The following is a 22346-nucleotide window of genomic DNA, read 5'->3' as shown; positions in this document are numbered from 1 at the left end:
TTGACTTAGAAGGGTCGGCTGGGAATGGTAAGGCACTAGAGGAAACAGTAAGCTACATATAAAAGCATTACCTTCAACTGTTGATAATGCCATGAGCATGACAAATCATTGAAACATTGTCCAGCTTGGTGACCAAAACTGAACACTGCCTAATCATTCTATCCAAGCTTCTTAAAGACTAAGCATGAAAAAACACTACAATGCACACCTCACTATCAAATGGTGCCATGTAATGTCCCCTTTTGGCATCACCTTATACTTTGTCCTAAATTCACAAATCCAAACAGAAATAAGGGCAGAACATAGTTAAGGATATAATCTTCATTTTGAGAATAAGATGAGATACGCCTATGTTTCGGAACCCGCAATGAGATTAGACAGCAATGTGGATATATCTCATGAAATACACCCAATTCTAGGGTTAGGATATATATAAACCAATATTGTTGGTGTTGGAAATAAGCCACACCCAGACTGACGATGGACTGGTCCAAGAGGGGCCAGTAGCTCAGTGGTAGAGCACTCCAGCAGCGTATGGAAGGTCCTAGGTTTGAGTCCTAGCTAGTCCATGTCTCAACATGGTATCAGAGCCAGGTCCATGCTAGGAGCCCCAAGCACACGAGAGGTGTGGCTTAAGGGGGGGTGTTGGTGTTGGAAATAAGCCACACCCGGACCGACGATGGATTGGTCCAAGAGGGGCCAGTAGCTCAGTGGTAGACCACTCCAACAGCGTATGGAAGGTCCTAGGTTCGAGTCCTAGCTGGTCCATGCCTCAACAAATATCAACAATTACATGGAAACTCAACCATAACGAGAGTTGAGTTGGAAGACATGAAGAGGTGCCCCAAGTATCCTCTACCCTAGGCCCAACATTAAGACCTTATCCTCTATGACCTCATGTGGTCCTGAATCGATGGTCCTTAACCATCATCATGAGATGGCGTACCTAGTGAGGGCTTGGCACCGTTCCCCTCCATCATATCAACCTCTCATCTCTTATGATTAATTCACTTCAACAATTGATCCATGTGGAGATAGTAGGGAAGCTACAATAGGGTTCCTTTGAACCTCAACCCTAGGCCCAAGGTTAGGACCTTATCCTCCTTGGCCTCATGTGGTCCTTAACCGATGGTCCTCAACCATCATCATGAGGTGGCCCCGTGGTCCTTAACCAATGGTCCTTGACCATCTTTACAAGCCGTTGTACCTAGTGAGGAATCTCTCACCGTTCCCCCTATTGTGTCTCTTCTATCACAATTGCAAACAATGATAAAATATACAAATTATACATAATTATGTTTTATTATATTAACAGTATTTAACATTCCCCTCTTATGTCATATTAATTATATTGAATTAACAATATTATATATATTATATTATATTATATTAATAGTGGCATATGTATTAATAATATCCTATTATATTAATAGCATCCTATTGTATTAATAATATCATATTATATTAATAATATATACGGTGAAAAGTGATGATGATAAACTATTGTAAAACCATAAAGATTCAACCACAAACAATCTAGGTCCTACAATGAAACATTCACCAATACCAATAGAGATACTTAAGATCATGCAAATCAACAAAATAAAGCAATATTACCATTCACATGTCAAGTAAGGTTTCAATCTCCATTGTCTCCTATCTCCATTGATCTTGTTTGATATATTTGCTCTCAAATTTTATGTGCACAAAAGCTCAACAAAGAACGGATTGTGGTTGATAGCTTGATCGCAAGAAGGCTTGATTGCATAAGATTGATTAGGGCATTAGGGTTGATAATGAAGGAATCATCCTCTTATATAGAAAACACTTTAGAAAATGGAGGGATAAGATTGAAAGGTGTAAAGATAAATGGTCGGCTAGGATTAAAGGGTAGGTAGAAGAAATTGGAAGATAAAGAGAGGGTAGGTGGTGTGGGAATTAAAAGATAAATGACAAGTGTCATAAATTAAAAAAAATAATGAATTAATTATTAATGGGTAGGTAGAAGAAATTGGAAGATAAAAGAGAGGGGAGGTGGTGTAGGAATTAAGAGATAAATGACAAGTGTCATGGATTAAAAAAAACTAATGAATTAATTATATAAACATAGATTCATTTAATTAATAGAAGAACGGAGATAATTAAATAAATAATAATATTCATTTAAATGAGAAAAGACCAAAAAGGGCTAAAGTGAATTAATTAAATAAATAATTAATAGAAGAATTAGGATCAAATAATTAAATAAATAAAAATATTTATTTAATTAAACAGGGCAATTTTAGGTGTCTACAAATAATATTGAATTGTATTAATAATAATAAATTGCATTAATAATAATACCAACAAACCTCATATTCATACCTGTAGTGTTTTCCCCGGTCAATGTGACTGCTGATGTATTCCTTATTTCCTCTAATATATATATATGAAGTCTGATTTCTTATATCAGTTTTTGTCTCTTGGATCGATATCTTGCTGCCCTTGGAATGTTCAAAGTGTTGCACATATATATCCTTTGGCATGGGTAGAAGGTTATGTCCCTTTCCAACGTATACTTTTCTTGCAAGGATTGTGACCCCTTACACAAGTCCTTTACCTTAACTAATTACTTGTGGATCATCGAATTTGATTATAGTTAATCAACCTGCCTGAATTGTTATTATTAAGATATGGTTTGTATTATTATTTAATAATAATTATTAATGATTGCAAATTAATATTCATTGTGTCTATTTAATAACTAATATACATATATTCTAAAAAATATATACGTAAAATAATGCCGAGAGATATCACATAATTGTCTTCCATGTTTATTAGTTGTCAAGAAGGACATGGAGCTGAATAATGTTGCACTCTTTCACTCTCATTAAAGATGTAACAGTTTCATATACTTAGAGACAAGTGGCAATGATTCTATTTTATTCAGAGTAATAAAATAATACTTATAGAGAAACTGAAACATGCATGCATTTACCTGCCATCTAAAAGTCAAATTTATTCAAAATCAATTTTTGGTTTACGGATATTTGTATGTCATTGTAGATGCCTCTCGGCATAATTATTGTGAATTATTTAATAGTAATTATTATTGAAATTGTTAATGTAAGTTAATATTTATTGTGGCTATTAATAATTATTGTAAATATTGGCTAACAATAAATATTGATTGTGATTATAAATGCAAATCAATATTTATTTAATAATTATTGTGAATAATGGTTAATAGTAAGATAGATGAACAAATAAATAAATAGTTTGGATCCTCTTCAAATAGAATCTAAATACTCAAAATATAAGGGATATTACATGCCACAATGCAAGATCAATCACTTACATTTGCAGGCTTTCGAAAACTGACAAACAGTTTTACAGGGACCTTTGGATACAATACGGTGAGGAAAAGTTCTTGTGCATATTAATTAAAAGTATCTATTTCATAATGAGTTTGTAATAATGCCTCTTTGGATTGGACATAGGGAATTTCATCGTATCCACAGACCTGATTTTTCAAGGCTCAAACTCCCTCTAAATGGAAAAAAAGATTAGCAAAATAAGTGCTTTTGGTCAATTGTGTTTTTATGCCACGTCAGAGCCAATCCAAGCTCTTATATGTTAAGGTCAATCCAGGTTCTCCAGTGTTCCAAAAATTTCTTCAAGCTTGTTGAGTTATACCAGAAAAGTACAGGGTGATTTGAGACACAAGAATTAAGGAACAGGTAAAAGGAAAATACTAGGATGTCATCATAGCAGCTTAGTTTTGAGTAGTATTTTTATATATTAATGAAACAAGACAAAGACTATATCAAAAATTCTAAAAATTAGTGTGGATAAAGCACCCACAGATGTCAGATAAAAGAAAAATGACCAGAACATGCACATAAGTTGATGGTTCCATCTTGCGAAAGGATATTTTCAGCTCCCAAAGCACAAAACCAACTTTGCTTAGGAAAATATTTCCATCCTCAGACATAAACCAAGGCATTTCCCAATAAGAAAGTGAAACTAGTCTAGAATTGTCAAAAAATAAAAATATGCCAAAAAAAAAAGATAAAGCCTTACAAATATGATCTATAATACTACAATGAACAGGCTCAATTTAGATATTTCTAAATGTAAGCAACAACAATTCATATATTTGTAACAGTATCTCTTTGTTCGTTAACTTGATTTCTACCATTTCATTACTAGTGGTGCTTTAACTAATGTTGGGAATGGCATCCCAATTTGGCATGTAAATATTATATCACAAATTAATCATTTCAACAAAACCCAACCAAAACAATTAACAAACTAAATAGTGACTAATGAATCAAATCAATATGCAAAAGCAATGCTACATTTCATATAGATATTTTCTAGAACCACACAGAGGCTTTTACAATAAACTACTTGAAAAGCATATCCGCAATCCAGATACAGCTCTAGAATTTATAGGCAATCAAAAGCAATGATTATTGACTGCAGGATATGTTTCTGGTTAGATACCATGGAATTCATTGTGTAATCTTTATGAGAAGGCAAAAAACAATGCAGACGATGAATAAATATGTAACTAATCAAAATTAACATTTTCCACCATTTGGATGTTGAGCTCCAGTTTTACAGTAGATAGTAGCATCAAACCTCTAAGATTGTGTAGATAGGTACAGTATCTGTTCCATCAACAACAATGCTTCTCAGAAGAGAATTGTGACGGCGGCCATAAGCTAGTAGTATATGTGCAGATGTTGGCGAAAACTGTCATGAAACATTAACAAAACCAAGTTAACTAGACAGCACTGCAACAGAGGGCAGGAAAGTAATACAAATATTAACCATATTTAGAACATCGTGCTAAAGGTATGACAACCAAAATGTAAATGTGCCATTCCTCTGGCAGCCTACAAATGAGAAATTAAATCAGATAATGTATAGGTTATTATTGTGAAAGATTTCTGGATTAAACTGTGTAAGAACTTTTGCATCAACGTTTCAGGTCACACTCCGTGAACCATCCTGAAACGTTGATGCAAAAGTTCTTACACAGTTTAATCCAGAAATCTTTCACAATAATAACATGGACTGGAAATATAATAAATTTGAATGTATGGGTTAATTAAATCCTTGAATTTATATATTAATTAATACTTGTTCTTTATTTTGTTTTCAATTCAAGACGCTGACAAGAACAGAAAATCGCAAGATGAAAAATGCAGCCCACATCAAAAGGCAAAAACCTACAATTGAAACACTAGTAGCATGTTCATAATTCTTGAAGTACAAATTCTAACTTGAGATGCAAGACTTGCTAGGTACTTGGCCTAATCACCATGCCCGAAGCCAAGCTGAGCCAAGCCAAACTCACTGGACTTGCCTCACAAATCCCATGGATCAAACTCAGCTGCATAATAACCGCTCAAATTCTTTACAAAAAGACAACTTAAATGACTTTATAAACCCTGAAAAGTCAAAAAAAATACAATATTATAAAAGGAAAGAGACGTCACTTGCAAGTTGCATCCATGACAAAGACAAAAGATCATAGAAAGCAAAAAGAAGCCATTGTAGCAAAACACAGCCAACAGATTTGGGCAGCAAACAGTGATCAAATTACGCATGCATGTGCATTTTTCTAGCAGCCCATGGTGCATTTGGAGGAGCCCATGGTCCATTTGGAGCAGCAAATTTGAAGTTGTTTGTCTCTCTTTGAATCATTTCCTTATTATTTTCATTTTTCATTTGCTATTACATTCTACTTTTAATTTTTCTTCGTCATTTTTTCTCTCTTTTTTCCTTGTTCTATAATCCTTTCTTTCTCAATACCTTGTATTTTTTAATCTACAAAGTACAAATGTTCAATAAATTTCCCTTTCCTTTTTGTAGTATACATGCAATTTACAAATAATTATAATGTCAGCGTCAATTAGAAAGGACCCCTGTTAGAATATCATCCCAAGGGCTAAGAAAGGGGAGTTAGTTTGCAATTAGTGCAAAATGAAAATCAGTGAGAGGCACTAAAAATCTAAAATTCCACAAGTGCCACTTGAAATTATGTGAGAGATCCAAACTCAGTTAGAATCAAATAGGACATGGCAAACACAAGTCAAAGAGATTCCTCTACTTCTACAATTTCCCCATTCCCTTCCAATCAGAGCACTAATGTTGAGCCTAGAGTTTGTTGATAGAGGTTAGATAAACAACTTGTACCAAACACTTCTCCAAGTTCCTAACCATCATTTAACAGCTCAAGTTGTAATAAATACAGACGTTAAGCAACAAAAAGTGCAAATGAAGATTTTTGGTTCCATTGTTTTATTTTGTTTCACATGGTTAGGTGATTAGTTCTTATTTTTGTTTTAAAATTTGATTTTTGATTTATTCACTTCTTGAGTTTTAAAAATAAATGGTTTTTCAAATTTAGAAAACTCTATTTTTAGTTCTTATTGGCAAAACTTAGTGAATGTTATTATTCCTGTTGAGGCATAGTTCAAAGCCCCTAATGATGAAATATAAAGGGCCCAATTTTAAATGAAAAAGTAGCAGATGTTAAGACCATTAATCTTTGCAGCATCATGTGTAATGGTTGGAAAAATATGAGAAACTAGAAGTTAAGTTTCCTTGTTTCTTCCTCATGTGATACAATTTTCCTCAAACCCATTTATGTTTCAAGGAAGGTGAAAAATGCATATTTATTTGCCAAGATTTAGGAGTAATTCATGGCCACAGTGGGTGAGTCTAAAGTTGTGCATATCATTATAGATAATATGACAAATTATATTGTTGAAAAAAGACCTCTAATGGAGAATCTCCAGTCTTTATTTTTGAATTCTCTGCTCCAGTTATTCCCTCAACCTTATATAGGAGGATCTTGACAAAATTTCATGGATCAAATCAATTAGGGATCATTGTCAAAATATTTGCATATACATATAAGACTATGCTTTGAGACCTCACCATAACAAGGACCATAATGACCGAAACTAATCGCATACATAAATAAACCCACAAAAAGATTCTAACAACAAATATACCTCAGCCGATAGTAAGGTAAAACAAAACCATAACTACACTATCCAACATATGTATACATAGGGTTTTCTTTTCTTTTTTCTTTTTTCAAACATAGACATGCATTCAGATTGATCTGCAGATATAATATTACTTACTGGGCACTCCCAACATACAACTCTATATTGATTGATACAAAACTCATCGCCTTTGATGGCTCTGAGCACCTGTAATATTTAAATCTCAAACCATTGAGGACCCTAACATCCCTTGGTATATTCTGTTGTCACATTGCATTTACGTACTACTCCTAAGGGTTTATGTGCCCAAGATGACCAAGTTCACACCTAAAGGGTTTTGTCTTCAAGCACTAAACTATTATAGCAAAATCACCTTCCTAAAGCTGAGGTTTTGGTTGTTCTTGAAGAGCACACAATTTACTGGGGAATCACAATTACGCGACACAAGTAGAACACATGATTTACATGGAAACCCTTGCATGAGAAAACCAGGGCACAATATTGCTTATATATAAAATCTTCTTACAACTTCATAGGCACCAACCCACAAAAGACACCAATCCCCTCAATTCGTACATACCAACCCCCACAGCTAAGTACCAACTTAGCGAGAGACACCAATCTCTCCTTTAGGAAACACCAACTTCCAAAGCCAAGTACCCACCTTTTGTTGTTGTATGTAGCTAGGTCGGAGCCCTTTTTAGGGCCGACCTAGCACACCTAGCTTGTGCATGGCCCTGCCAGCCTTAGAAGGCTTAAATAACTTGTGTCAGTCGTGCCCTAAGTGGGCAGTATATGTAACTTGTGTTTAATCTTGACCTATCCATATTGGCGCCAACCTTAAACTTTGTATTGTCATTAATTTGATCCCATTGTAAAGCCGACCTAAGGTAACTTGGAAGGCTAGTCTCTCATATATATTTAAATAAAATCTCATTGTTCAAACACACATTCAGCGATTACTTCCCTATTTCGGCATCCTTCAGCAAATTACCTCTATGATCAGCGAATCATATACAAAAGACAGCGAACATCATTTGATGCACAGTGAACATCATTAGAAGCACTGCGAACACCTTTGGAAGGTGAGCGAACCCCATTTGAAGATCAGCAAACTTCATCTCTGTGACAGCAACCCTGTTGTGACACCAACATCTGAATTGCAGATAAGTTCATCATTGTTGTTTGCTCTAGGTTGAAGATATTACTGTGCATAGGTTGCTGATTGCTTCAAGTGCTGAAGCTCATTGTAAAGATACATTTGGTTATTGCTTGATAAAGATCTGAGATTAGTTGCTGGGTTTTTCACCTCCAAGAGGGAGGTTTTCCCAGGGTATATTGGTGTTTATTGTGCACATTGATTTGGTTTTGTTATTTCCGATTATTTTGCTACAGTCTGATACAAAATTAACAAGGTATCAGAGCTAAGGTTGTCTCAGTTGTGATCAGACCTTGTAGCAGTGCTCCTTCTTCACATTCTTCACACCACTTCTAGCATTCAAGATGGTGTATGGTCTGAAAGTTGAGGACAGACTTGAAGGAGCATCGAATTTCACCTCATGGAAATTCAGAATCCTTGTCACCCTAGAAGAAAATGATCTTTTGGAGTTCGTTCAAGGAAGGGAGCAATCTGAACCTGAAGATCAAGATGAGAAGCTTCAGTTCAAGAAGAATGCAGTCAAAGCCAAGAAGATCCTTATTGACTCCGTGAAAGATCATCTTGTTCCCATCATCTCCAAGATGTCTTCAGCTAGAGATATGTTCAAGACATTGGAGGGGATGTATGAGATCAACAACACAAGTAGAGCACTTGCATTGCGTCAACAACTTCATCAAGTCAAGATGGCAAAGGGAGATTCAATCATCACCTACTTCATGAAGATTTCAGAATTGAAAGATCAGCTCAGCACCATTGGAGATGAAGTTGTGGACAAGGACCTAGTCATGCTTGCATTGAATGGTCTTCCTCACTCATGGGAGCCATTTATCCAAGGCATAAGTGGGAGATCCAAATTTCCCAAGTTTGACCACCTCCATACTGATTGCATTCAAGAGGAATCCAGACTGGCTGCAAGAGGTATCATCAAGAGCTCTCATGGTGAAGACTCTCATGTTCTTGCTACCAATCCATCAAGAAGAAAGGAGGGAATTGGAAGATAGGCAACTTCAAGAGGAACAGAGATCAAGGGTCAGCATTTGCAACTGATTCCAAGAAGAAGAAGAAAGATCTCTCTCGCATTCCATGTTTCAAATGTGACAGGTTTGGTCACTATGCAAGAGACTGCCAGTCAAGACCAATGCAATGAGGGGTCAACATCAATGAAGTTTCAAATCATAAGGAAGCAGAAGATAACTAAAATGAATTCCTCTTCATTTCAACCCTGTCAAGCAACGTTCCCACAGATAGTGATACCTGGCTGATTGACAATGGAGCTTCTAGACACATCACTGGCTATCGAGAGCATCTTTCAAATTTGGTTGAGAGGGAGTCTAATCTCCAAGTCATCATTGGAGATGATGCGCGCTATTCTGTGAGAGGGTTCAGTGCTACTTCCCTCAACCTTAATTCGAGAATCTCTCTTCATCTCAATGATGTCCTATTCGTGGAATCAGGAGGAACCTTATCTCCATCTCAGCCTTGGAGGATAAAGGTTATCAAGTGGCGTTCTCAGAAGGAAGAGTCCTCGCATAGCCAAAGAAATCCAACATCAAATCTGCTCGTGTGATTGGGAACTGGTATGAGAGCTTGTACAAGCTTTCCACTCGTCCAGTCCAAGCTCTCCTTCATGACTCCTCCAGTTCAAGCGAGTTGTGGCATAGAAGACTTGGACATCTTCACTTCCGAGCTCTTCCAACTTTAGAGAAGATAGTTAAAGGTATGCCTAAACTCACTCAGCCATGTTCATAATGATACTTGTAAAGGTTGTGCTATGGGTAAAAACACTAAGAGTCCATTTCATAGTAGTGAGAGTAGGTCAAAAGAACTATTAGCTCTTGTGCATTCTGATTTATGCGGACCTATGTCAGTAGCATCTCCTAGTGGATTCTTGTATTATGTAACCTTCATAGATGACTACTCTAGGAAGACTTGGATTTATTTCTTAGAGTCTAAAGAGTTTGATGAAGTCCTAGGAAGATTCAAAGAGTTCAAGGCCTTAGTAGAAAACTTATCTGGGAAAAGAATTAAAGTGTTAAGGTCTGACAATGGAGGTGAATACACCTCAGGTAGCTTTCATGATTTTTGTATTGAGGCAGGGATCAAGAGGGAGTTATGTATTCCCTACAACCCTCGGCAAAACAGTGTTGCAGAAAGAAAGAACACATCTATAGTTGAAGCTCCAAAAGCCATGATTCTTGATCAGGATCTTCAGACTTTTCTACGGGCAGAAGCTTCTAGAACAGTTGTATACATTTAGAACAGATGCCCTCATCGGATATTGCAGAATGACTCTAGAAGAAGCCTTTTCAAGGATCAAGCCTAATATCAGTCACTTGAGGATCTTTGGATGTCCAGTATATGTACATGTGCCTAAAGACAAGAGGACCAAGTTGGAACCTTCTGGCAAGAGAGGAATATTTGAGGGCTACAACGAATCTTCCAAGGCCTACAGAATCTACAATCCAGGACAGAGGTACATTGAGGTCAACAGAGATGTTACTTTTGAGGAAGATGTTGCATTCAAGAAATCCAAGGGTTCGTGCTTGGAAGATGAAGCTCATCCTCAAGAAAAGAATATTGATCATGATCCTGAGATTCAGAGGGAGCCTTCACATCCTAAGATCCAGAGGAAGCCTGAGATGCACAATGATCCAGTTGAGCCTATGGATCCTACCAATGGGCCTAGAGATATTGTTATAACTCAGAAGAGACCTCTTTGGGCAAGGAACACTATGCAGGAGGCAGAACAGTTCACGGCTCCTAGAGGTACATTTTGAGAAAGTAAGAGACCTCAAAAATTCTCTTGTTATGTTGCTTCGATGTGTAATCTCATTGAGACTGAGCCTACCAGTGTTGAGGAAGACACAAATCAGCAAGTATGGAAAGATGCCATGGACGAAGAATATCAATCCATCCTTAAGAATGATGTTTGAGATATTGTGTCGAGACCTAAGGGCAAGTCAATTGTATCTTCCAAGTGGCTATTCAAGATCAAGCATGCAGCTGATGGTAGCATTGAGAAATACAAGGCTAGATTCGTGGCTCGTGGTTTCTCTCAGAAGAAAGGATAGATTATGAAGAAACTTTCACTCCAATTGCTCGATATGCTTCCATCAAGACCATTATTGCAATTGCAACAGCTAAGGGATGGAAGCTACATCAAATGGATGTGAAGACAGCCTTTCTCAATGGTGTGATTGAGGAAGAGGTCTACATTGAGCAACCTGAGGGTTTCGTGATTCATGGGAAGGAGTCTAATTTATGCAAGCTGAAGAAAGCTTTATATGGCCTTAAGCAGGCTCCTTGTGCATGGTATGAGAGGATTGATAGATACTTAACAGGTTTGGGTTTCTGCAAGAATTCTGCTGATCCGAACCTCTACTTCAAGGTATTTAATGGTGAAATGTTGATCCTGGTATTATATGTTGATGACCTATTTGTCACAAGGGAAGATCATCTCATTCACAGGTGCAAGGAGTTGACTTCAAAATTTGAGATGAAGGACTTAGGGCTCATGCACTTCCTTCTAGGGTTAGAAGTATGGTAGAGGCCTAATGAGATCATCCTAAGTCAAGGCAAATACACCATTGACATCTTGAAGAGGTGTGGACTATTAGACTGCAAGTCCATGCCTACTCCAATGGAAACTAACTTGGAGAAATTGAGGGAAGTTGCAGCTAGTTCAGAACTTGTGGATCCTACCATGTACAGGCAGTTGATTGGATCCTTGATGTATCTAGTTAACACTAGACCGGATATTTGCTATGCAATGAGTGCACTTAGCCAGTTCATGAGTGAACCGAGATAGATACATCTAGTTGCAGCCAAGCACATCTTGAGGTATTTGTGTGGCACAGTTGGCTATGGATTGAAGTACTCCTCCAACACTGTTCTGAACTTGGAAGGTTATTCAGATTCTGATTGGGCAAGAAGTGTCTATGATCGCAAGAGCACTTCTGGAGTTTGTTTCAGCTTGGGATCCTCCATGATTTCCTGGTGTAGCAGAAAACAGTCTTCAGTGGCATTGAGTACTGCAAAAGCAGAGTACATTGCAGCTTGTGTGGCATCTCATGAAGCAATGTGGCTTCGGAAGCTCCTTGCAGGATTGTTCGGTCAATTGTTGGAGCCTACTATCATTCATTGTGATAACCAAAGCAATGTGAAGCTTTCGGTTAATCCAGTATTCCATGACAGATCAAAACATGTTGAGATTCAGTACCGCTACATCAGGAATATGGTACAGAGGAATGTTGTTCAGCTGAGATACATTTGCACTGAGGAGCTGACGACTGACATTCTCACCAAGCCCCTTGCCAAAGTGAAGTTTGTGCATTTTCGAGACAAGCTTGGAGTCGTGGAGAATGAAGCCCTTGCTGAGAGGGAGTCTCAGCATCAGTGATACATTGAGATGTAACTACCACCCTCTGCGAGTAGGCATGGTGGTAATGCACTCTTCTCTGGAAGAAGTTTGAGGTGAAAGCCCTCTTCCACCCTCTACGAGTAGGCATGGTGGATCCACCCTCTACGAGTAGGTATGGTGGACCCACCCTCTGCGAGTAGGCATGGTGGATGTCTTGATTTAGCACTTGTGCTTGTTCACCCTCTGGGAGTAGCTATGGTGAACGTCATCCATGGGAGTAGCCATGGTGGTTGTATTCATTTGCATTTTTCATGGGAGGAGCCATGTATCTCAAATCTTGTGAAGGTCTCCTCCCTAGCTAAGAGGGAGTATTGTTGTATGTAGCTAGGTCGGAGCCCTTTTTAGGGCCTACCCAACAAACCTAGCATGTGTGTGGCCCTGTCGGCCTTAGAAGGCTTAAATAATTTGTGTTAGTCGTGCCCTAAGTGGGTAGTATATGTGGTGCAGAAGCACCTAGGACTTAGGCTTGTAGATTTTTCTCAATTTTGGCTTGTACTGACCCTAGCCAAGTCAGGTATTGAATAAGGACTCCAGGAGGGTCCAAGAGTGAGTGTGATGAGCAAAATGTAAGCCTAGATTGAGTTAGTTCTTCTTCTTAGTTTGCATTTTGTGCATAGGTAGTGGTTTGAGTAGGTAATTGACCTTCTTGATGGTCAAAAGTGTCAAAACTTGGTATAAGCATTAGGGAGGGTTAAAATAGTCTTAGGAATGCTTGAAAAGTCATGAGTAATGACTTAGAATAGGTTTCATAGGTTGAAATGGCAAAGAGTGCAAAGTTGCAAAAAGTTGTCATGACAACTTTTGAAAGTTGTCATGACAATTTTTGTCCTAAAATGCTTAGCAATGGAATTAGGGATAGCCCAACGCCCTAGAACGCCTCCACACGTGGGGAAGACTATAAAAACCTTCTCTTGCACGGTTACCAAGGTTGGAGTTATGTTTTTATGAGATCAACAATCTGAAACTACTCATTTTCGGACTGTTTGTCATCATTTTGGCTTATTTTGCTAGTATTGTGAATACAAATAGATTGAATCCATTGATCCAGTAATGGATTCAGTTTCTTTGGTGTATTTCAGAGTCTTTTAATTCATTTCAAGCTTTGTAAGTAGTGTGTGTTGGTGTTTTCTTGGTTTGGTTTGCAAACAGCCAGTTTTGGCTTGTAAATAGCATTTTTGGTAAAATGGTTGCCCCATGAACTCCCTCCGTGCTACCATCATATGGCCTGTTGGGACATGGAAGGCAACCACTTGTACAGTGTACATATGCAGGGAAAAGTGTTGGAGATGAAGTTTGATATGACTGTCACCTTGTTCTAGGCGAGACCAGGAGCAACCCGGCTAGAGGAGACAGGGTGAATTTGGAGTGTAAAGTGCAGGGGTGGATGCAAGACCACAAACTAACCTTTTGGAGGGGTCCATGAAGTTCATACAGAGTTGCCTATGCAAGGAGAAGCCTTGACAAGACCATTTGATGCCCAAACACAAACTTGACCAGTCACTGCCGGTTAGAAGGCCTAGAAACCCTTCAAAACCCTCATTTTTGGGTTAGGGCATTGTACGGTGGGTTGAGAAACCAAAACCACCTAAATCACTTGGGGATAGGTGTATCATTGAAGAATATCAAACCTTGTTGCAGGGTCTTTTGGACCGTTTTCTCCTAAGCCCTAGAAAACCGGATTTTGGAGGCCTAATAGGGCTAATTCCTTGTAGCCCTTTTCTAGGCAAAATGGTGAAATCGGTAAGAAAGGAAATGAAAGCAAACCTCAATTGGACCCAAAAGGTATTCAAAACATGTTAGAAGCCACCTCCACACCTCTGCATCAACTCACAACAGTAGGAGGTCAAATTGACAAGTTAAAGCCAAGACAACCATATTGAGCACATGGGAAACTTTGTGAATTGGTAGGGTTCCTAGTTAAACACTTGAAGCAAACACCTTGAGATTGACAAGAAGCAAGCCCTAGAAGAGATTGAGAAGGACTTGGAGGTCTTAGAGCATAGCTAGACCTGGAGAGTTGGTGGAATTGAGCAACACCAACTAGGTGAAGTTTGAGCAAGCTAGGTGAAACCCCATCAATATGTAACTTGTGTTTAATCTTGACTTATCCATATTGGCACCAACCTTAAACTTTGTATTGTCATTAATTTGATCTCATTGTAAAGCTGACCTAAGGTAACTTGGAAGGCTAGAGTCTCATATATATGTAAAGACAATCTCATTGTTCAAACACACATTCAGCGATTACTTCCCTATTTCGGCATCCCTCAGCAAATTACCTCTGTGATCAGCGAATCATATACAAAAGACAGCAAACATCATTGGATGCACAGCGAACATCATTAGAAGCACTGCGAACACCTTTGGAAGGCGAGCGAACACCATTTGAAGATCAGCGAACTTCATCTCTGTGACAGCAACCCTGTTGTGACACCAACATCTGAATTGCAGATAAGTTCATCATTGTTGTTTGCCCTAGGTTGAAGATATTACCGTGCATAGGTTGCTGATTGCTTCAAGTGCTGAAACTCATTGTAAAGATACATTTGGTTATTGCTTAATAAAGATCTGAGATTAGTTGCTGGGTTTTTCACTTCCAAGAGGGAGGTTTTCCCAGGGTAAATTGGTGTTTATTGTGCACATTGATTTGGTTCTGTTATTTCTGATTATTTTGCTACAGTCTGATACAAAATTATCACCTTCTATGTTGCTTCTTCAACGGATTATGGACATTACAATTTTCTTTATAAGATTCTCAATTCCTTATATCTTCAATGAATGATATTCACATAAATATCTTCACAGGATCTTCCTTCTATATTTTTCACACAAATCTGCATATGATAATCTTCTCAAATTTCCTTCACATACAAATCTACCTCTTATATTCTCTTCATACAAATTTGCCTCTTATATTCTCTTCATACAAATCTGCTCAACACATGCACTCTCTTTCTTCTTGTATTTTCCCCCTACAACAGATGATGATTCTCACAAATTTTCCTTGACTCTTCTTCTTAAAATCTTCATATATTCCCCTTTGTAAATCTGTCTTTGAATGATTTATTATCTTCATATACACATTGGCTGGCATATGTATGTTAAATCTTCTTCTTTACACACCACACTTACTTAACTTCATGAATCTGATCTAACACACTTTATAAATCTGCTCCAATACTCTTCACAAATCTGATCTAACACTGCCTTATAATTGCTAAATGTCTGATTCAAAACTTGCTACAAATTAGGCACAAGATCTGTTCCAAAATCTGATCCAACTTTTGCTTCAAATCAGACACAAGATCTGCTCCAAATCTGATCAAGCTCCTGCACAAGATCTGCTCTAATTTCTTCAAATAAACCTGCACATATTTCTCAAATTAATCTGCATATGTTATTCAATAGGAATCAAAAATATTCTCTTTTGGTTTGCTTTAAATCGAATGATGTTTCACTAAAAAAACTTACAATCATTTCCAATTCACCTTTCTTGTTTATCCTATTGCACCTCTTCATGAGTAGATGTGACTTTATTGAAAAGAGGAATCTATACTTATGGTCGGCCTCTTAAATGAAAAAAACTCAATTTAGTTAATTTTAGTGCTGCCTTTTCTTTACATATTAGATAAGATAAATTTTGTCTTATTCACCTTTTGTCCTATATGCTATTTAGTCTTATGTGCTGCACATATTAAATATATTCAATTAAAAAAATTTGATCGCCGCCTTTCATTTTGTGAATCACTACTTTATTAATACATGCCTTCTTTATTAATCACTGCATTCTTAATCTTTGAAATCTACTCTTAAACATGGGCAATTATATTTATATTTATAAGTCTTAAAAAATTATATAATCACTGCCTTCAGTAATGCATTAATCTCTACCTTGAACAATGATAATTGTTGCCTTGAAAATCATATTCATTTAAACTCAATTGCTGCTGTATTCTTATTATCATTTTATGCCACTCATTAAATCGTCATGACATTAATATCCTTTTGAGACATCAATGACAATCTCACTTTGACATTAATGACAACATTATCTTCATACCTTTGACATCAATGACAACTTCCAACAGTTTTCAATTTTTAGACGATACCTTCTCTTTTAACTTATGTGCTTCTATATTCTCAGATCCCCAGCAATCCCCAATCATAGGAAACCAATCCACAATTGGTGTGAACTAACTAACAACTAACTCCCTAAATTGTTGGCATCTAACTGAACAATAACCCTCAAATAGTTGGTTAACTAATATGTGTGAACAAGTAGGAGGCCAAAACCAAAACAATCATTTTGTTCAATTGAGTGACTTCCTAATTGACAAACATAGTTGCTTCTATAAAGAGACTCATTTGTTTTATTCTAATTGCTAATGAACTCAATTGGTTTATTGTAAATGAAAGACTTGACCCCTCTATTCCAACTATGGACAAAGCATACATTCAATGTTGTAGATTAAAATTGGACATTAAAAATCTACATTTTCCAAAATTGCCTGCCCACAAGCAATGTAGTGTTAGATGTTCAAATATCTCCAGTCCCTCCCAAGTAGCATCCTCTACGTGTAAGTTACTACAATGGACCAAACATCTTGTGGCAATCTTGGCTTGCAATTTCTTCTCTCATATGTCAATTACGACCATTCTAACCAATATAAGTTTCCCTTCATCATCCAAGAGTGGCAAATAAACAAATGGTACAATATGTTGGCCAAGTGCTTTTTGATGTGAAACGCAGAGAAAATATTGTGTATCCAGCTACTTACTAGCAACTCTCCTCGAAACTTGGTATGGTCCACAAAAGTGGGATTTGAGCTTTTCAATCTCCACTTAATCAAAACCTGCCTATAAGGTTGAAAGCATAGAAAAACTATATCTCCAACCTCAAATGATCACTTTGTTTGGTATCAATTTGCATATAGCTTCTGTTGGTTTTGGGCATACTACAAATGATCTCTAAGTGACCTCACGATATCTCAACTATAATACACACAGTCACAATTATTGGCATCATGTTGTCAATGAACACCAATTAGTGAAGGTAAGTGTAACATATAAATATAGGGCCATGAATAATGTCATACCAGTGGACATGTAGTAAGTGGTATTATAACAATGCTCTCCAATATGCAAACACTTCATCCATGTTGTTTGTCGATCAATGACAGAGTTCCTCAAGTACCCTTAGACCCACTTACTATCTTTGTTCATCAATCTGGGGGTGATAGCTGGTACAAGAAGTGAGCTTGGTCCTAGTCAAGCAAACTAACTCCTACCAAAAGGAGTTGAGGAATTTGCTACCCCTACTGCTAAAAATGGACTTAAGCAAGCCATGTAGCCAAAGTACCTCTTTGAAAAGAAAGACACTACCTATTATGCTCTAAACTAAATATAGATGGAAAAGAAAAGTGTGTATTTAGTTAACCAATCCACTACAACAAAAATGCAGTCCTTGCCATTTACTTTAGGAAGGCCAATCATGAAATCCATGGATATACTTTCCCATTTATGGTTGGAAATAAGTAAACGTTTTAGCAACCTGCTAGAAAAGTATGCTCAACATTATTCCATTGGCAAGTCGTGCACTCTCTAATATCCCTGATAACATTTTTCGTGAGGTGCTTCAAGGAAAATGTCTCTCTACTATCAATAAGTCTTGAAGAAGCCAGGGTGACCAACCATAGATGTATCTTGCAAAGTCCTCTTAATCTTCTCCTTCATCTAGGATTTGGGTACAAGGAAAATTTTGTTCTTATGTAATATAAGACCATCTACCACAATATACCTATCAACCTTCACACTTCCATCTGAAAAGTCAATAAAATTGTTCTTAGTATATGTAATGTCCCTTTTTTAGTTAATTTAATCTTGTGGGCATAACGCACATTCCTATATTTCCCATGGATGTCCCTTTTTTAGTTGATTTAATCTTGTGGGCATAAAGCTCATTCCTATATTTCCCATGGACTAAGGGGAAATTGCAAGGGAAATATTCTTAATTAATTTTAATTATCTCGACCTGAATTAAATATTATTTCTCAAATATGATGAAATGGACCAACTAAATATTAAGATATCATTTAATTGTCCAAATGGGGCATGGGAATCCATCGTGAGAGGACATTGTAACTCCCAAAGCATTTTGGCATCTTTATTTATGATAGATTCTAAGATAGGGTTATGACCATAGTTACCAGGAGACCCGTCTCCTACCCCTAGAGACCTGTACTGGTACCAAAGACGTACCGGAGACGCGTCTCTGGTATCAGATACTTCTCTGGAAACTTCTTGATGCATAAGGTGCTTCTGGCTGCCGTCTCCCGCCGTCTCTGAAGTCTCCTGACTAAAAATTGACGTCTCCTCCTAGAAAACTTAGGGCAAAATGCAGTAAAAAGACAAAAAAAGTAAAGCAAACAAATCAAATAAGCTTACAACAAAGAAAAGTCGTAGGGAAATGACTAATAAGGAAACTGTTTCACAGGAAGAGAAAAATCCATGCAAAGTTATAGTTTTCGGATCTATTGACAGTGTAGACTTTTTGAGAGGACTGATTTCTTATCATTGTAATAGTCTAAAGAGAAATAGCCTTTACTATTTAGTCGACAATATTGAGTGTGCTCAACATCTATATTACCTTACTTTCACTAAACAATTTAGAGTGACTATGGTATCAGCAATATAAGCAATGTTAATTTCAATTTTTGTTCAATTTTAAAGTTAATGTTAAACTTTACCACTGTTCTTGTTTTCAAAGTTCTCTGTCATGATATTGTTTGGAAATTATTAATATTATTTATTAAAAAAATTAGCGTCTCCAAGTACCCCTATCTCCTATTTTTGAAAATTAGTCATACCAGTACCGATACCAGTCTCCGGAGTCTCCAAGTACCCGTCTCTTGGTAATTTTGGTTGTGACAGATTCTATGACAACTCATGATTGGGGCATTATAGTTAGCATCAGTGGGGGAGTTGCAAAGAGCTTATTTTGGTAAAGAATCTTGAATAAATAAAATATTATCGTTTTGCATGTTGGAGGAACATATCATTATATTTTATGAAAATTGTAAGTGGATGAAAGAGGATCATTTTTACCAACTAATAATACCCAAGAACAAAGTGGAGATTATGGCATCTCTTTTGATGGGCCTATTTTGAGAGGAAATATTTGAAAAAATTTGATTATGTATTTTGGCATATTGGGACTCTTAAGATTTGTGCACCAGCTTCTATATAAGTCAGGCTACTTCTCCAATTCTCGTCTTTTTCCAATTTATCAGTTTTCTTCACTGCTCAAGTACTTGTGTTCAACTACAAGATTTGAAGACAAAACCCTTGGATTCTTGTACATTGGCAGACAAAAACCCTTTGATTTCCTAAGAGAAATCTTTCACAAAAGTTGTATTTGCACTTCAAAGCTTCAGAATTTTAACATAGTTTTCAGTATTTTTTATTTGCAGATTTGTGAAGGAGCTACAACAAGAAAATAATATTTTCAGATTTTCATCTTTGTATTTATTGTAAATTTGTTTGCTTATTTGGTAAATATAAATCAGCTGCATGCATTTTGGAGAAGTCTTGTTTCGTAAGTGCCAATTGAGATGAATTTCTGAGCATAGCTGTGAAAAATCAACGGTGCAAAAATATATTGTTGAGGACATTACCATGGTATCAAAGCTTGATCTCACCAGCCTACAAGGTAAATGAACTTGTTGATGTGAAGGGAAATCAGATTTCTCCATTATTTATGATTGCTCTTGAAAATCATGGGAGAATTCTTGAAATTTCTAAGAAATGGGAAAAATGCAGATCTTATTCAAGAGACAATGATGCAAATATGAAAAAAATAATTGAATGGTTTATTCATGACTATACAACATATATATAGAGGATTACATGACGGTGTTCTTACAAAGAAGAAACCGTTTAACTGAAGCTAAAAAGCTAACTACGTCTTCTAATAAAAGAAACGTTACAAAAAATAATAAATAAATAAATACTAAACAAACTAAATGAGCTGAATAACCATTTGAATAGAACGACTAAAAATAGCTAACTAAATATATTCTAATACCCTCCCTTAGTGGTCATTCTATCAACCATAGTAGCAAAAATCGTTTAGGGAAAAAATCAGCAAACCAAAAGTATAAGATTTTTTGAAAAAATCGGCTAGCTCCAGGATTTAGGATTAATCAGGTATAATCGCGATTTTTTGCAGACTATTGCTTCATTGCTATCAACTACACCAAGTTGACCCCGAAATTTGACAAACTTCTCCAAACTGAGAGACTCGGTGAGAATATTTGTAGTTTGGTTCTCAGTTGGAATGTACTGCAAGATCACTGATCCATCTTTGACATGCTTGCGGATGAAATGACAATGAAGCTCCACATGCTTGGTCCACTCATGGAAGACTAGATTTTTGGCTAATTTCAGATACCCTTGATTATCTAAGAACAAGGGTGTAGGTCCTCCTTAAGGAATTTGCATGTCTACAAGCATCCTTCTAAGCCAAATTGTTTCACAAGCTGCTTTAACAGCTCCTGGATACTCAACTTCGATTGGGGAAAGAGCTATTGCTTGTTGCTTCTTGCTGGTTCATGTGATTGCACCTACGCCCAAACTGAAAACATACCCAGAAGTAGATTTTTTGTCATCAAAACAACTGGCCAATCTCAGTTTGTAAAACCAACGAGTCAAGGATCATTGTGGTTGTTGTATAGAATCCCACAATCAAAGGTGCCTTTCACATATCTCAACACACGCTTAGCTGCAACCCAATGTTCAACTTTTGGAGCTAACATGAAACGAGAAATGTAGCTCACAATAAAACTGAGGTCAGGTCTAGTGGCAGTGAGATATGAGGTTGCCCACTAATTGTTTGAATGAAGTTTCATCCACCACAAGTGAATCCGATTTCGCTGACAGGTTCAACCCTTTCTCCATAGGTGTAGATGCAGGTGTGCAATTGTTCATCTGACATATATCCAACAGACTTTTGGCATACTTCGACTGAGAAATGAATATGTGGCTATCCATCTGCCAAACCTCTACACCGAGACAATAATGGAGAAGTCCCAAATCTGCCATATCAAAAGTCTAGCACAAATTTTGTTCGACCTGGTTAATCGAATGTGTTGCACTACTAGTAATGATCAGATCATCAACATAGATGACAAGAAGAATATCACCACCAATATGCTTGACATACAAATTGGGATCTGTTGTGACCCTTTTCACACATCGCCCCATTGCAAATGGGGACCGTCTGATTTTCTTGCTTTCTAGGGTTTTGTTAGTGTCCTGTGACCTTTTGTTGCAGTTTCACCAAGCCTTGTCCAGTTCAGAGCATTTCAGGCCCTAACGATTGAAAGTTAGTTTTTGCAAGTTATGTGATTCCAAAGTGTGAACACCACCAAAGTGCTTAGAAAGGCCAAAGGATGAAGATCGCAATCGATTTGGATGAATTTGGACAGCTTTCTATTTTTAGAAAGTTTGCTTTTTTGTTTTTTCCTATTTTTTAGGAAGTTTTGTCTTTGGCATTTTCAGCCCGGTCCCCGTTATGGCTATTTTTAGAAAGTTTTTCCTATTTTTTAGGGATGTCTGCTTTTTGCTTTTTCGGGATGCAAACCTAGGGTTTACACTTGCACCATTGACTAGCTTCAATCGGAACTCAAAAACTCCAAGTTATGACCTAAAAAAGCTAAATCCCTAGATTTTAGGCTTTTTGCTTTTTCGGCATGCA

General features: G+C 37.0%; 1 protein-coding gene across 3 annotated transcripts in view; it reads right to left on the bottom strand.

Annotated features, from left to right (window-relative positions):
• LOC131067847 (uncharacterized) overlaps window positions 1-22346 on the bottom strand; it is a 96507-nt gene that overhangs the window by 3084 nt on the left and 71077 nt on the right. For 2 of the 3 annotated variants that reach the window (XM_058003017.2, XM_058003015.2), the window contains one exon: window positions 4630-4743. The exons of the other annotated variant lie outside the window; for it this stretch is intronic. In XM_058003017.2, coding sequence (XP_057859000.2) covers window positions 4630-4743 — 114 coding nt within the window. The remainder of the gene's footprint in view (window positions 1-4629; window positions 4744-22346) is intronic. 3 annotated transcript variants of the gene reach the window in all.

This window comes from Cryptomeria japonica, chromosome 8, assembly GCF_030272615.1.
Source record: "Cryptomeria japonica chromosome 8, Sugi_1.0, whole genome shotgun sequence".
Lineage (NCBI taxonomy): Eukaryota > Viridiplantae > Streptophyta > Pinopsida > Cupressales > Cupressaceae > Cryptomeria > Cryptomeria japonica.
This window is presented reverse-complemented; position numbering and strand designations above follow the sequence as displayed.